Source organism: Trichomycterus rosablanca, chromosome 10, assembly GCF_030014385.1.
Source record: "Trichomycterus rosablanca isolate fTriRos1 chromosome 10, fTriRos1.hap1, whole genome shotgun sequence".
In the NCBI taxonomy this organism is placed as follows: domain Eukaryota; kingdom Metazoa; phylum Chordata; class Actinopteri; order Siluriformes; family Trichomycteridae; genus Trichomycterus; species Trichomycterus rosablanca.
The window spans coordinates 16,445,029-16,457,537 of record NC_085997.1 but is presented as its reverse complement, the minus strand read 5'-3'; the positions used below and the strand labels follow the sequence as shown (position 1 = coordinate 16,457,537).

General features: G+C 40.6%; 1 protein-coding gene across 1 annotated transcript in view; it reads left to right on the top strand.

Moving 5' to 3' along the window:
• jakmip3 (Janus kinase and microtubule interacting protein 3) overlaps window positions 1-12,509 on the top strand; it is an 85,289-nt gene that overhangs the window by 53,832 nt on the left and 18,948 nt on the right. Inside the window, exons 7-12 of the mRNA XM_063003647.1 lie at window positions 414-560; window positions 1,428-1,559; window positions 1,948-1,983; window positions 2,955-3,026; window positions 5,957-6,079; window positions 6,158-6,286. Coding sequence (XP_062859717.1) covers window positions 414-560; window positions 1,428-1,559; window positions 1,948-1,983; window positions 2,955-3,026; window positions 5,957-6,079; window positions 6,158-6,286 — 639 coding nt within the window. The remainder of the gene's footprint in view (window positions 1-413; window positions 561-1,427; window positions 1,560-1,947; window positions 1,984-2,954; window positions 3,027-5,956; window positions 6,080-6,157; window positions 6,287-12,509) is intronic.

The window sequence follows — 12,509 nt, the reverse complement described above, 5'->3', positions numbered from 1 at the left end:
CTAGAAACCTTGTACATAAAATTAAGAGTTGATTTATATAAATAAAATTGAGAGATGATGCTTAACTGGGTTTAAAGATGATAAAACCTGAACTCATAAACACTGAACAAAGAGTCACATGGTTGGATGACGTGAACCACATTTTAAACATATACGCAATAAACATCTTTATCATTATCAATGGACTGAAAGATGTTTTACTCTTGAATGATGCTTCAGCCAATAAGTTCTTGTATAAGCATACCATGAGGAATAAACTAAAGCTGGAGACCCGTATCTTATCAGCCTTTATAAATTCCTTCAACACATGGGTTACTTTGTCTATCTTTAGTATCTGTAGGTGTACTCGCATAAGCATGTACGAGTGTACACTTACATTTGTGTCTGTTTCTGTGTGTGTGTTTACTTCACAGCTAAAGAGGCTCCGTGAGGCAGAAAGCCAGTATAAACCTCTTCTGGATAAGAATAGGCGCCTGAGTAGAAAGAATGAAGAACTTGCTCATGCTTTTAGACGCATGGAGAACAAACTACGCTTTGTCACCCAGGAGAACATTGAAATGGTGCTGCTCTCACTTAACATGCTTTACCTAACAACATTTAAAATATAAGCTAAAAACTATAAATGTAACAATACATTACAGTATATCTTTTCTGTTTCTCGCTTTTCTCTGTTCTTGGTTATTTGTGGGGGTAATCAGAGTTGCCAGATATGTTTTACAACATTCTGCAAAACGTATTCCAACAGACATTGTTTGAATAGTTTTAAAATTAGCTTGTATTTTCAGTTATTCTTGTGTAGGAAGAATACATCCAAGCCTAACTCTAATTTACTAACACTAACTCTAATTTATTCAGTGTATTTTTATCAGTTCTCATTTACCTTAACACATATACTAAGTTCATACAGACTGATTTATCATAACAGTTTCATAATAATGGTTCCCTATTTTTACTTAGAATGCCACTGAATGGACAATGTTATGTATAATTAACGATAACTGCTCAGTAGAAACTACAAAATAAAAAGGCAACAAACTATCCAATAACAACTTTATTTCTAATAACATGGTGATTAGCTTCAGATCCAGAGTTTGTGATTGCTCTACTCCTTTAATATTTACATATTATACATTAATAACAGCACACTAGTTACATCAATCCAGCTAAAGCTTAACTTACAGTATGTAGATGCTAATTGTTAATCTAAAAGTAAATCTAAAAGTAATCCAGAAGTAGTATTTATTGAGGTAAATTTCCAATGCTAGACTCATATGTGTGTATGTGGAGGCTAACAGCAAATGCTAAACCTTTGGAGGCTAAAGCAAATGCTAAGCTCAGGCTAAAGTATGGGTAGGTTATTTATTCATGCTGAACTCACAGTTTAGGATGTGTATTACGTACTGACCAAACTGTGTTGTGTTCATCAGAGGGAAAAAGTTGGCACTTTGCGAAGGCCAAGCTCCCTGAATGACCTGGATCACAGCCAGGAGGAGAGGGAAATGGAATTTCTGCGCCTGCAGGTGCTCGAGCAGCAAAACATTATTGACGATCTGTCCAAGGTATCACCCTCTATCATCTCACCTGATTACTCCTGCACACTAATGTCCCTCATGAACCTTTGCATGCACCATTATTTACCCTCAGCTGTTACATAAGTCTGAGCCAGGGCTTCTTTGAACACTTGCAGACTAGCAAATAGTGTTTTCATGTAATGTCTGAATCTAGAGCAAGTTGGTGCTACTGGTTCTAAAGATCAGGCACAAATTATCAGTTCATTTATAATTAATGAGCAGTACATTTTAAAAAGACTGATGTAGAAAACAAATATATTATGTTGTTTAACTTTGGGAATCTTACTTTACACACTTACATGAACTTGAACACCTGGAGCCTGTAGTTCATGCTAAGGTATATGATATCAGCTAATGTGGTGTTGTTATTTTGCAGGCACTTGAAACAGCTGGATATGTAAAGAATGTAATAGTAAGTTGGCAATACATAATTTACACTTTTCAAAAGAGCAGAGCAAGGCAGACAAAACATAGCCTTGATATAACTCATCAAGGTCTTTTAGGAGGCTGGTTATCTCTAATCTACTATTCAGTGTGACTTGTTTGTTGTTTAAATAGACTTTAACATCTGTGACTCACCCTGACCCGTGGGTGGCACCATACTGAGATAGAATTTATTTTTTTGGTGTGGCACTTAATGTAATACTCTAAAACTATCAATGTTTGTCAGACAGTGCTGCTCATATAATTAGTATGTCTAACAATTTTTTTATTTATTATTTTTATAAACTCCATCAGCATTGCTGTGTCTTATCCACTCATACCAGCACAACACACACTAACTCACCACCACCATGTCAGTGTCACTGCAGTGCTGAGAATGACCTATAACCCAAATAATACCTGCTCTGTGGTGGTCCTGGGAGAGTCCTGACCATTGCAGAACAGCATAAAAGGGGGCTAACAAAGCATGCAAAGAAACAAATGGTCTACAGTCAGTAATTGTAGAACTACAAAGTGCTCCTTTATGGTAACTGTAGCTGATAAAATGGACAGTGTGTGTAGAAACAAGGTGGTAGTTTTAATGTTATGGCTGATCGGTGTATATTTGTATATTTAGGGGCTTATGAGCTATTAGAAGGCACAGCAGTAAATTACAATAAATTACGCTAGCCCATTACTGCTGGTATCCAGGGTTTAAATCCCCAGTAGTGCTATAAGCCGGTTGGGTGTCAGTTGGAACCCACTAAAGGCATCTTATCTTATCTTATCTTATCTTATCTTATCTTATCTTATCATCTTATCTCATCATAATAAGGATGTAGTACAACCTGTAATGAAGAAATGAGAATTAACTTTTAGGGAAATGTGATAACTGACTACACATTACATAAAACAATCTTTACATTTAATTTTAACAGAAATTTACCTTTTTTTTCCTAGGAGAGAGACATGCTGCTCAGGTACAGAAGGCATGACAGTTTACGGAGGAGGAGGAGCCTCAAAGCTTGTAAGGTATGTCTGTTCATTTATGTTTATATACCGGTAAATTGAAATATTTGTGAGTGGCGCTATATGATTTGATGATGTCTGCAATGTTTTTTATTTCCTGACATTGTCCAAAAACATTCTTCCCTTAAGAAATGTGTGTTATCTGAAAATGTGGCAACATACAGTGAGGAAAATAAGTATTTGATCCCCTGCTGATTTTGTAAGTTTACCCCCTTACAAAGACTTGAACAGTCTATAATTTTTATGGAAGGTTTATTTTAACAGAGAGAGACAGAATATCAACAAAAAATCCAGAAAAAAAACATTAAATAAAAGTTATAAATTAATTTGTATTTAATTAAGGGAAATAAGTATTTGATCCCCTACCAACCAGCAAGAATTCTGACCCCCACAGACCGGTTATGTGCCCATGAGGCACACAAATTAGTCCTGTCCCTGTATAAAAGACTCCTGTCACAGAATCAGTTTCTTCCGTTCAAATCTCTCGACCACCATGGGCAAGACCAAAGAGCTATCAAAGGACGTCAGGGACAAGATTGTAGACCTGCACAAGGCTGGAATGGGCTACAAGACCATCAGCAAGAAGCTTGGTGAGAAAGAGACCACTGTTGGTGCGATAATTCGAAAATGGAAGAAATACAAGATCACAGTCAATCACCCTCACTCTGGAGCTCCATGCAAGATCTCACCTGGTGGGGTAAGAATGATTCTGAGAAAGGTGAGCTCAGCCCAAAATTACACGGGAGGAGCTTGTCAATGATCTCAAGGGAGCTGGGAGCAGAGAAATGCTGGATATGACCCCAAGAACACCATCCCCACCGGGCATTTCTTTGCCTCCAAACACGGCGAGTGGAGTTGATGCCAAAGAGCTCAATTTTGGTCTCATCTGACCATATCACATTCTCCCAAGCTTTCTCTGAATCATTCAGGTGTTCATTGGCAAACTTCAGACGGGCCTGTACATGAGCCTTCTTGAGCAAAGGGACTTTGCGGGCACTGCAGGATCTCAATCCATTACGGCGAAGTGTGTTACTAATGGTTTTCTTGTTGACTGTGCTCCCAGCTCCCTTGAGATCATTGACAAGCTCCTCCCGTGTAATTCTGGACTGACCTCACCTTTCTCAGAATCATTCTTACCCCACCAGGTGAGATCTTGCATGGAGCTCCAGAGTGAGGGCGATTGACTGTGATCTTGTATTTCTTCCATTTTCGAATTATCGCACCAACAGTGGTCTCTTTCTCACCAAGCTTCTTGCTGATGGTCTTGTAGCCCATTCCAGCCTTGTGCAGGTCTACAATCTTGTCCCTGACGTCCTTTGATAACTCTTTGGTCTTGCCCATGGTGGTCGAGAGATTTGAACGGAAGAAACTGATTCTGTGACAGGAGTCTTTTATACAGGGACAGGACTAATTTGTGTGCCTCATGGGCACATAACCGGTCTGTGGGGGTCAGAATTCTTGCTGGTTGGTAGGGGATCAAATACTTATTTCCCTTAATTAAATACAAATTAATTTATAACTTTTATTTAATGTTTTTTTTCTGGATTTTTTGTTGATATTCTGTCTCTCTGTTAAAATAAACCTTCCATAAAAATTATAGACTGTTCAAGTCTTTGTAAGGGGGTAAACTTACAAAATCAGCAGGGGATCAAATACTTATTTTCCCCACTGTACGTCTGCAGCGTAGATTTATAACTTGTTGGTGTGGAAAGTTCTGTAATGTTATTTTTACTTTAGGACAAAATTCCTTTTTACTGATTGTAATCGATTACAGCTGTTACGTTATCTATACCCACTTAAAGCTAGTTTGACCGCATGTAATGACATGGAACACTGGTCTCTTGCCAAGGTTGGGAAAAAAAAACAGAGTAGTGAGGTGTAATCCAAGAACCAAGAAATGTCTGCAATGTCAAGAAATGTCATGTAGGACTGTCAAGTGAACTTTGGGTTTAAAGATTTAACCAACCAAACGCATTCCCTCTCTTCATAAGGTGTCAGTCTGGGTTTCTGACTTGGCAAAAGACCAATGATTCATGTTTTTTATTTGTAATGGGTGCAGTCAAACGAGTGCCACTATATAAGAAAATGTCATATACAAAAGTTACCAGCTATGATCCATCATAACGGTCATAGGAACGTAGTTAAATGCCATTATAGGTGCCACTCAGGTGGCGCTGTGGTAAAATACGCTAGCACACCGTATCATCCTGTCGAATCTCAGCTCTGGCTGGGCTGGGCAGCCACATGAACAACAATTGGCTGTTGTTCTGGGTGGGATGAGCCGAACCGGGGTTCCTCAGAACTGGTGCAATTACGACCTCTGCTGGCTGATTGATGGCACCTGCGCAGAGCTGGGAATAATGCTGATTAGAGTGTGACTCTCCGTACAGAAGGCTGATTCGTGTATGAACTTGCCTCATGCAGGTGAAAATAAGGGAGTCAGTACTGCACACGTGTCTGAGGGGACGTGTGTCAGTTGCGAAGCTCCTCAGTCAGCAGTGGAGGGTTGTACTGGTAGAGGTGAAGTGTAAAACAATTAGGGGAAAAAATTGGGGGGAAAATTGAAGAAAAAGAGGGGAAAAAAGTACATATGTGGACACTTCTCCTAAACACTGAGTTGTTTTAGCTATAACCATTGCTCACAGGGGTGTAAAATCAATAAAATAATTTATAAAAGTATCCTGGTCAGGGTTCCAGAAAGGTTATTTCCCATTTTTGTAATCAAAGCCATGTTCATAAAGGCAAGGTTTAACAAGTTTTGTGTGAAGGAACTCCAGATTAATGTCAATGTTTATAGAATAGGATGTCCAACAAGCTCATGGTCACATGTCCACAAACTATTTGTATTTTTGTTTCACTTTTAACTGTAAAAATATGACACCCAAACACATTTGCGTATGAAAAAACAAGCACATTCCTTTTTGTTCCTGTAGCCGGTCATTGAGACGTTCTTCGGCTATGACGAAGAAGCCTCTATAGACTCAGACGGCTCGTCCCTGTCCTACCATACGGACCGAACACCCTGCACACCTGATGATGATCTGGGTGATGTGGAGGTGGGTGCTTCTGTGTGCACATGATTTAAGGATTGTTAGTTTGGGGTTGAGCTCATCTGTTGGTGTGTATTGTTGTAGGGAATGCTTAAAGAAGAGACCGAGCTGAGATTCAGACAGTTAACAATGGAGTACCAGGCTCTGCAGCGTGCCTATGCTCTGCTTCAGGAACAGGTCGGGGGCACGTTTGATGCCGAGAAAGAAGTCAAGGTACATTATTATGTCTTTACAGTACATAGAATATCTTAGTTCAACTAACTCCCATAAAGTTTCTTTATTTACATAAAATACTTTTTGGTTTATGTTAGAGAGTGTCCAAGCACATGTTTTATCTGTGAGCATTATCACATGATGTATTACAGAGTTAAATGTTTTTATCAATGTATTGAACATTTTATCTATCTATCTGCCTTTCTGTCTGTCTGTCTGTCTGTATGTCTGTCTGTCTGCCTATCTATCTATCGATCTATCTGTCTGTCTGTCTGTCTATCTGTCTGTTGGTCTATCTATCTTTCTGTATGTCTGTCTATTGGTCTATCTATTTGTCTGTCTGTCTGCCTATATATCTCTCTGCCTGCCTGTAGGTCTGCCTGCCCCTTTTGTAAGGGGGTAAACTTACAAAATCAGCAGGGGATCAAATACTTATTTCCCACACTGTATCTATCTGTCTGTCTATCTCTCTGTCTGTCTATATGTCTGTCTGTCTGTCTATCTCTCTGTCTGTCTATCTGTCTGTCTATATGCCTGTCTATCTATCTGTTGGTCTATCTCTCTGTCTGTCTGTATGTCTGTCTGTCTGTCTGTCTGTCGGTCTATCTATCTTTCTGTATGTCTGTCTATTGGTCTATCTATTTGTCTGTCTGTCTGCCTATATATTTCTCTGCCTGCCTGTAGGTCTGTCTGTCTATCTATCTGTCTGTCTGTCTATCTCTCTGTCTGTCTATCTGTCTGTCTATCTGTCTGTCTATATGTCTGTCTGTCTGTCTGTCTGTCTATCTGTCTGTTGGTCTATCTATCTTTCTGTATGTCTGTCTATTGGTCTATCTATTGGTCTGTCTGCCTATATATTTCTCTGCCTGCCTGTAGGTCTGTCTGTCTATCTATCTATCTGTCTGTCTATCTCTCTGTCTGTATATACAGTGCCTTGCAAAAGTATTCAGCCCCCTTGAACTTTTCAACCTTTTGCCACATTTCAGGCTTCAAACATAACGATATGAAATTGTAATTTTTTGTGAAGAATCAACAACAAGTGGGACACAATCGTGAAGTGGAACGAAATTTATTGGATATTTTAAACTTTTTTTAGAAATAAAAAACTGAAAAGTGGGGCGTGCAATATTATTCAGCCCCCTTGCGTTAATACTTTGTAGCGCCACCTTTTGCTGCGATTACAGCTGCAAGTCGCTTGGGGTATGTCTCTATCAGTTTTGCACATCGAGAGACAGAAATTTTTGCCCATTCTTCCTTGCAAAACAGCTCGAGCTCAGTGAGGTTGGATGGAGAGCGTTTGTGAACAGCAGTTTTCAGCTCTTTCCACAGATTCTCGATGGGATTCAGGTCTGGACTTTGACTTGGCCATTCTAACACCTGGATACGTTTATTTGTGAACCATTCCATTGTAGATTTTGCTTTATGTTTTGGATCATTGTCTTGTTGGAAGATAAATCTCCGTCCCAGTCTCAGGTCTTTTGCAGACTGCAACAGGTTTTCTTCCAGAATGGTCCTGTATTTGGCTCCATCCATCTTCCCATCAATTTTAACCATCTTCCCTGTCCCTGCTGAAGAAAAGCAGGCCCAAACCATAATGCTGCCACCACCATGTTTGACAGTGGGGATGGTGTGTTCAGGGTGATGAGCTGTGTTGCTTTTACGCCAAACATAACGTTTTGCATTGTGGCCAAAAAGTTCGATTTTGGTTTCATCTGACCAGAGCACCTTCTTCCACATGTTTGGTGTGTCTCCCAGGTGACTTTTTATAGATATCTTTGAGAAATGGCTTTCTTCTTGCCACTCTTCCATAAAGGCCAGATTTGTGCAGTGTACGACTGATTGTGTCCTATGGACAGAGTCTCCCACCTCAGCTGTAGATCTCTGCAGTTCATTCAGAGTGATCATGGGCCTCTTGGCTGCATCTCTGATCAGTCTTCTCCTTGTTTGAGCTGAAAGTTTAGAGGGACGGCCGGGTCTTGGTAGATTTGCAGTGGTCTGATACTCCTTCCATTTCAATATGATCGCTTGCACAGTGCTCCTTGAGATGTTTAAAGCTTGGGAAATCTTTTTGTATCCAAATCCGGCTTTAAACTTCTCCACAACAGTATCTCGGACCTGCCTGGTGTGTTCCTTGGTCTTCATGATGCTCTCTGCGCTTTAAACAGAACTCTGAGACTGTCACAGAGCAGGTGCATTTATACGGAGACTTGATTACACACAGGTGGATTCTATTTATCACCATCAGTCATTTAGGTCAACATTGGATCATTCAGAGATCCTCACTGAACTTCTGGAGTGAGTTTGCTGCACTGAAAGTAAAGGGGCTGAATAATATTGCACGCCCCACTTTTTAGTTTTTTATTTCTAAAAAAAGTTTAAAATATCCAATACATTTCGTTCTACTTCACGATTGTGTCCCACTTGTTGTTGATTCTTCACAAAAAATTACAATTTCATATCGTTATGTTTGAAGCCTGAAATGTGGCAAAAGGTTGAAAAGTTCAAGGGGGCTGAATACTTTTGCAAGGCACTGTATGTCTGTCTGTCTATCTCTCTGTCTTTCTTTCTGTCTGTCTATATGTCTGTCTGTCTATCTATCTGTTGGTCTATCTCTCTGTCTATCTGTCTGTCTATATGTCTGTCTGTCTGTCTTTCTATCTGTCTGTTGGTCTATCTATCTTTCTGTATGTTTGTCTATTGGTCTGTCTGTCTGTCTATCTATCTATCTATCTATCTATCTATCTATCTATCTATCTATCTATCTATCTATCTATCTATCTATCTATCTATCTATCTATCTATCTAATCTATCTATCTACATTTACATTTTCAGCATTTAGCAGACGCTCTTATCCAGAGCGACTTACAGAAGTGGTTCTATAGTGAACATTTCATTTCTCAAGTTTAGGAAAACAACAGTCAAAGAACACAAATCTGCTAAAACCTGTTAGAACCAAAGTGCCTTTTTTTATTTATTTTTTTTTTATTTTTTTTTATTTTTTTTTTAAATGGAAAAGAATGGAACAAAATGTTAGTAAATAAGTACAAGTCAGCCTAAGTGTTTAGTAAAAAGGTGGGTTTTTAATCGTTTTTTAAAGACAGCAAGAGACTCCGATGTTCGGACAGACAGAGGAAGTTCATTCCACCACTTCGGCGCTAGAACAGAGAACAGCCTTGATGCTTGTCTTCCTTTAGTCCTGGATGGGGGCTCAAGTCGAGCGAGACTAGAGGCTCGGAGGTTGCGTGGTACAGAGCGGGGTTTGATTAGGCCACGAAGGTAGCTTGGGGCTGGTCCATTTTTGGCTTTGTAGGCGAGCGTCAGTGTTTTAAACTGAATGCGTGCAGCTACAGGAAGCCAGTGAAGAGAATGCAGCAGTGGGGTGATGTGGCAGTGTTTAGGTTGGTTAAAAACCAGACGGGCAGCTGCATTTTGAATGAGCTGTAAGGGTTTAATAGTGGCCATGGGAGCTCCAGCCAGAAGGGAGTTGCAGTAGTCCAACCGTGAGATTACAAGTGATTGCACCAGAATCTGGGTAGCTTCCCTGGAGAGAAATGGACGAATCTTCCTGATGTTGTACAGGAGGAACCGGCATGATCTTGTCATGTTGGCTATATGAGGAGAGAATGTCAGCTGGTTATCAAGGACAACACCAAGACTTCTTACCTTATCAGATGGTCTGATCTGGGAGTCATCCAGAGAAATTACTAGGTCCTGGGTTGGAGACTGATCTCCAGGAATGAGCAACATCTCTGTCTTGCTGGGATTAAGTTTCAGATGATGAGCTGACATCCATTGTGAGATATCTTGCAGACATGCTGAGATGCGAGCTGAGACTTGCGTGTCTGAAGGAGGAAATGACAGAATGAGCTGAGTGTCATCTGCATAGGAGTGGTAGGAGAAGCCATGGGAGGCTATGACCTTGCCCAGAGAGCGGGTGTAGATAGAGAAAAGAAGTGGGCCAAGTACAGAGCCCTGAGGAACACCGGTTGAGAGAGTGCATGGGGGAGATATGGATCCCCTCCATGACACTTGGTAGGAGCGCCCTTCCAGGTAGGAGGCCATCCATTGCCATGCTGAACCTGTTACTCCAAGGTTGGAGAGAGTGGACAAGAGAATGCTATGATTCACTGTGTCGAAGGCTGCAGAGAGGTCAAGAAGAATAAGAACAGATGACAGTTTGGCTGCTTTGGCTGCATGAAGCTTCTCAGTAACGGCTACAAGAGCTGTTTCCGTAGAATGCGCTGCCTTGAAGCCAGACTGGTACGGATCGTGGAGGTCATTCTGAGTGAGAAAGGCAGATAGTTGGTTATAGACAGCACGTTCAAGAATTTTGGATAGAAAAGAGAGGAGTGAGACAGGTCTGTAGTTGTTGATGTCTGTAGTGTCTAGTGTAGGTTTCTTAAGAAGTGGAATGACCTGAGCCTTCTTAAATGCAGTAGGGACAACACCTGATGTCAGGGAGTTGTTGATGATGGGTGTGATGAAGGGGATTAGGTCCTGTGAGATGTCTTTGAGGATGGTGGATGGTATAGGGTCAAGTGCGCATGTAGTGGGATTGCTGGATGAGAGGAGCTGTGTAACCTCATCCATGGTGAGTGGGGTGAAGCTGGTGAGTGTGTTGGTTGGTTGAGGGTCAGTTGAAAGTGGGTCAGTCGGAGAGAAGGATTGATTGATTTTGTCGATCTTGTCCTGAAAGAATGTTGAAAAGTCAGTAGCAGTAAGAGAGGCAGAAGGGGGAGGAGGAGGAGGGTTTAAAAGAGAGGATCTATCTATCTATAGATAGATCTATTTATCTATCTCTCTGTCTGTCTATGTGTCTATCTATCTGTCTATGTATCTACCTGTCTGTCTGTCTGCATGTTGGTCTGTCTATCTGTATGTTGGTCAATCTATCTTTCTGTATGTCTGTCTATTGGTCTATCTATTTGTCTGTCTGCCTATATATCTCTCTGCCTGCCTGTAGGTCTGTCTATCTATCTATCTATCTATCTATCTATCTATCTATCTATCTATCTATCTATCTATCTATCTATCTATCTATCTGTCTGTCTGTCTGTCTGTCTGTCTATCTCTCTGTCTGTCTATATGTCTGTCTATATGTCTGTCTGTCTGTCTGTCTATCTGTCTGTTGGTCTATCTATCTTTCTGTATGTCTGTCTATTGGTCTATCTATTTGTCTGTCTGTCTGCCTATATATTTCTCTGCCTGCCTGTCGGTCTGTCTGTCTATCAATCTATCTATCTGTCTTTCTGTCTGTCTGCCTATCTGTCTGCCTGTCTGTCTGTCTGTCTATCTGTCTATCTGTCTGTTGGTCTATCTATCTTTCTGTATGTCTGTCTATTGGTCTATCTATTTGTCTGTCTGTCTGCCTATATATCTTCCTGCCTGTCGGTCTGTCTGTCTGTCTATCTATCTGTCTGTCTATCTCTCTTTCTATCTGTCTGTCTATCTATCTGTCTGTTGGTCTATCTATCTTTCTGTATGTCTGTCTATTGGTCTATCTATTTGTCTGTCTGTCTGTCTGTCTCTCTGTCTGTCTATATGTCTGTCTGTCTATCTATCTGTCTGTCTATCTCTCTGTCTATATGTCTGTCTGTTTGTCTGTTGGTCTATCTATCTTTCTGTATGTCTGTCTATTGGTCTATCTATTTGTCTGTCTGTCTGCCTATATATCTCTCTGCCTGCCTGTCGGTCTGTCTGTCTATCTATCTGTCTGTCTGTCTGCCTATCTGTCTGCCTGTCTGTCTTTCTGTCTATCTGTCTATCTGTTTGTCTATATGTATGTCGGTCTGTCTATCTGTCTGTCTGTCTGTCTGTCTGTATGTCTGTCTATTGGTCTATCTATTTGTCTGTCTGTCTGCCTATATATCTCTCTGCCTGCCTGTCGGTCTGTCTGTCTATCTATCTATCTGTCTGTCTGCATGTCGGTCTGTCTGTCTATCTATCTGTCTGTCTATCTCTCTGTCTGTCTATCTTTCTGTCTATATGTCTGTCTGTCTATCTGTCTGTCTATCTGTCTGTCTGTTTATCTGTCTGTTGGTCTATCTATCTTTCTGTATGTCTGTCTATTGGGCTGTCTATTTGTCTGTCTGTCTGCCTATATATCTCTCTGCCTGCATGTCGGTTTGTCTGTTTATCTATCTATCTGTCTGTCTATATGTATGTCTGTCTGTCTGTCTGTCTATCTATCTATCTGTCTGTATGTCTGTCTGTCTGTCTGTC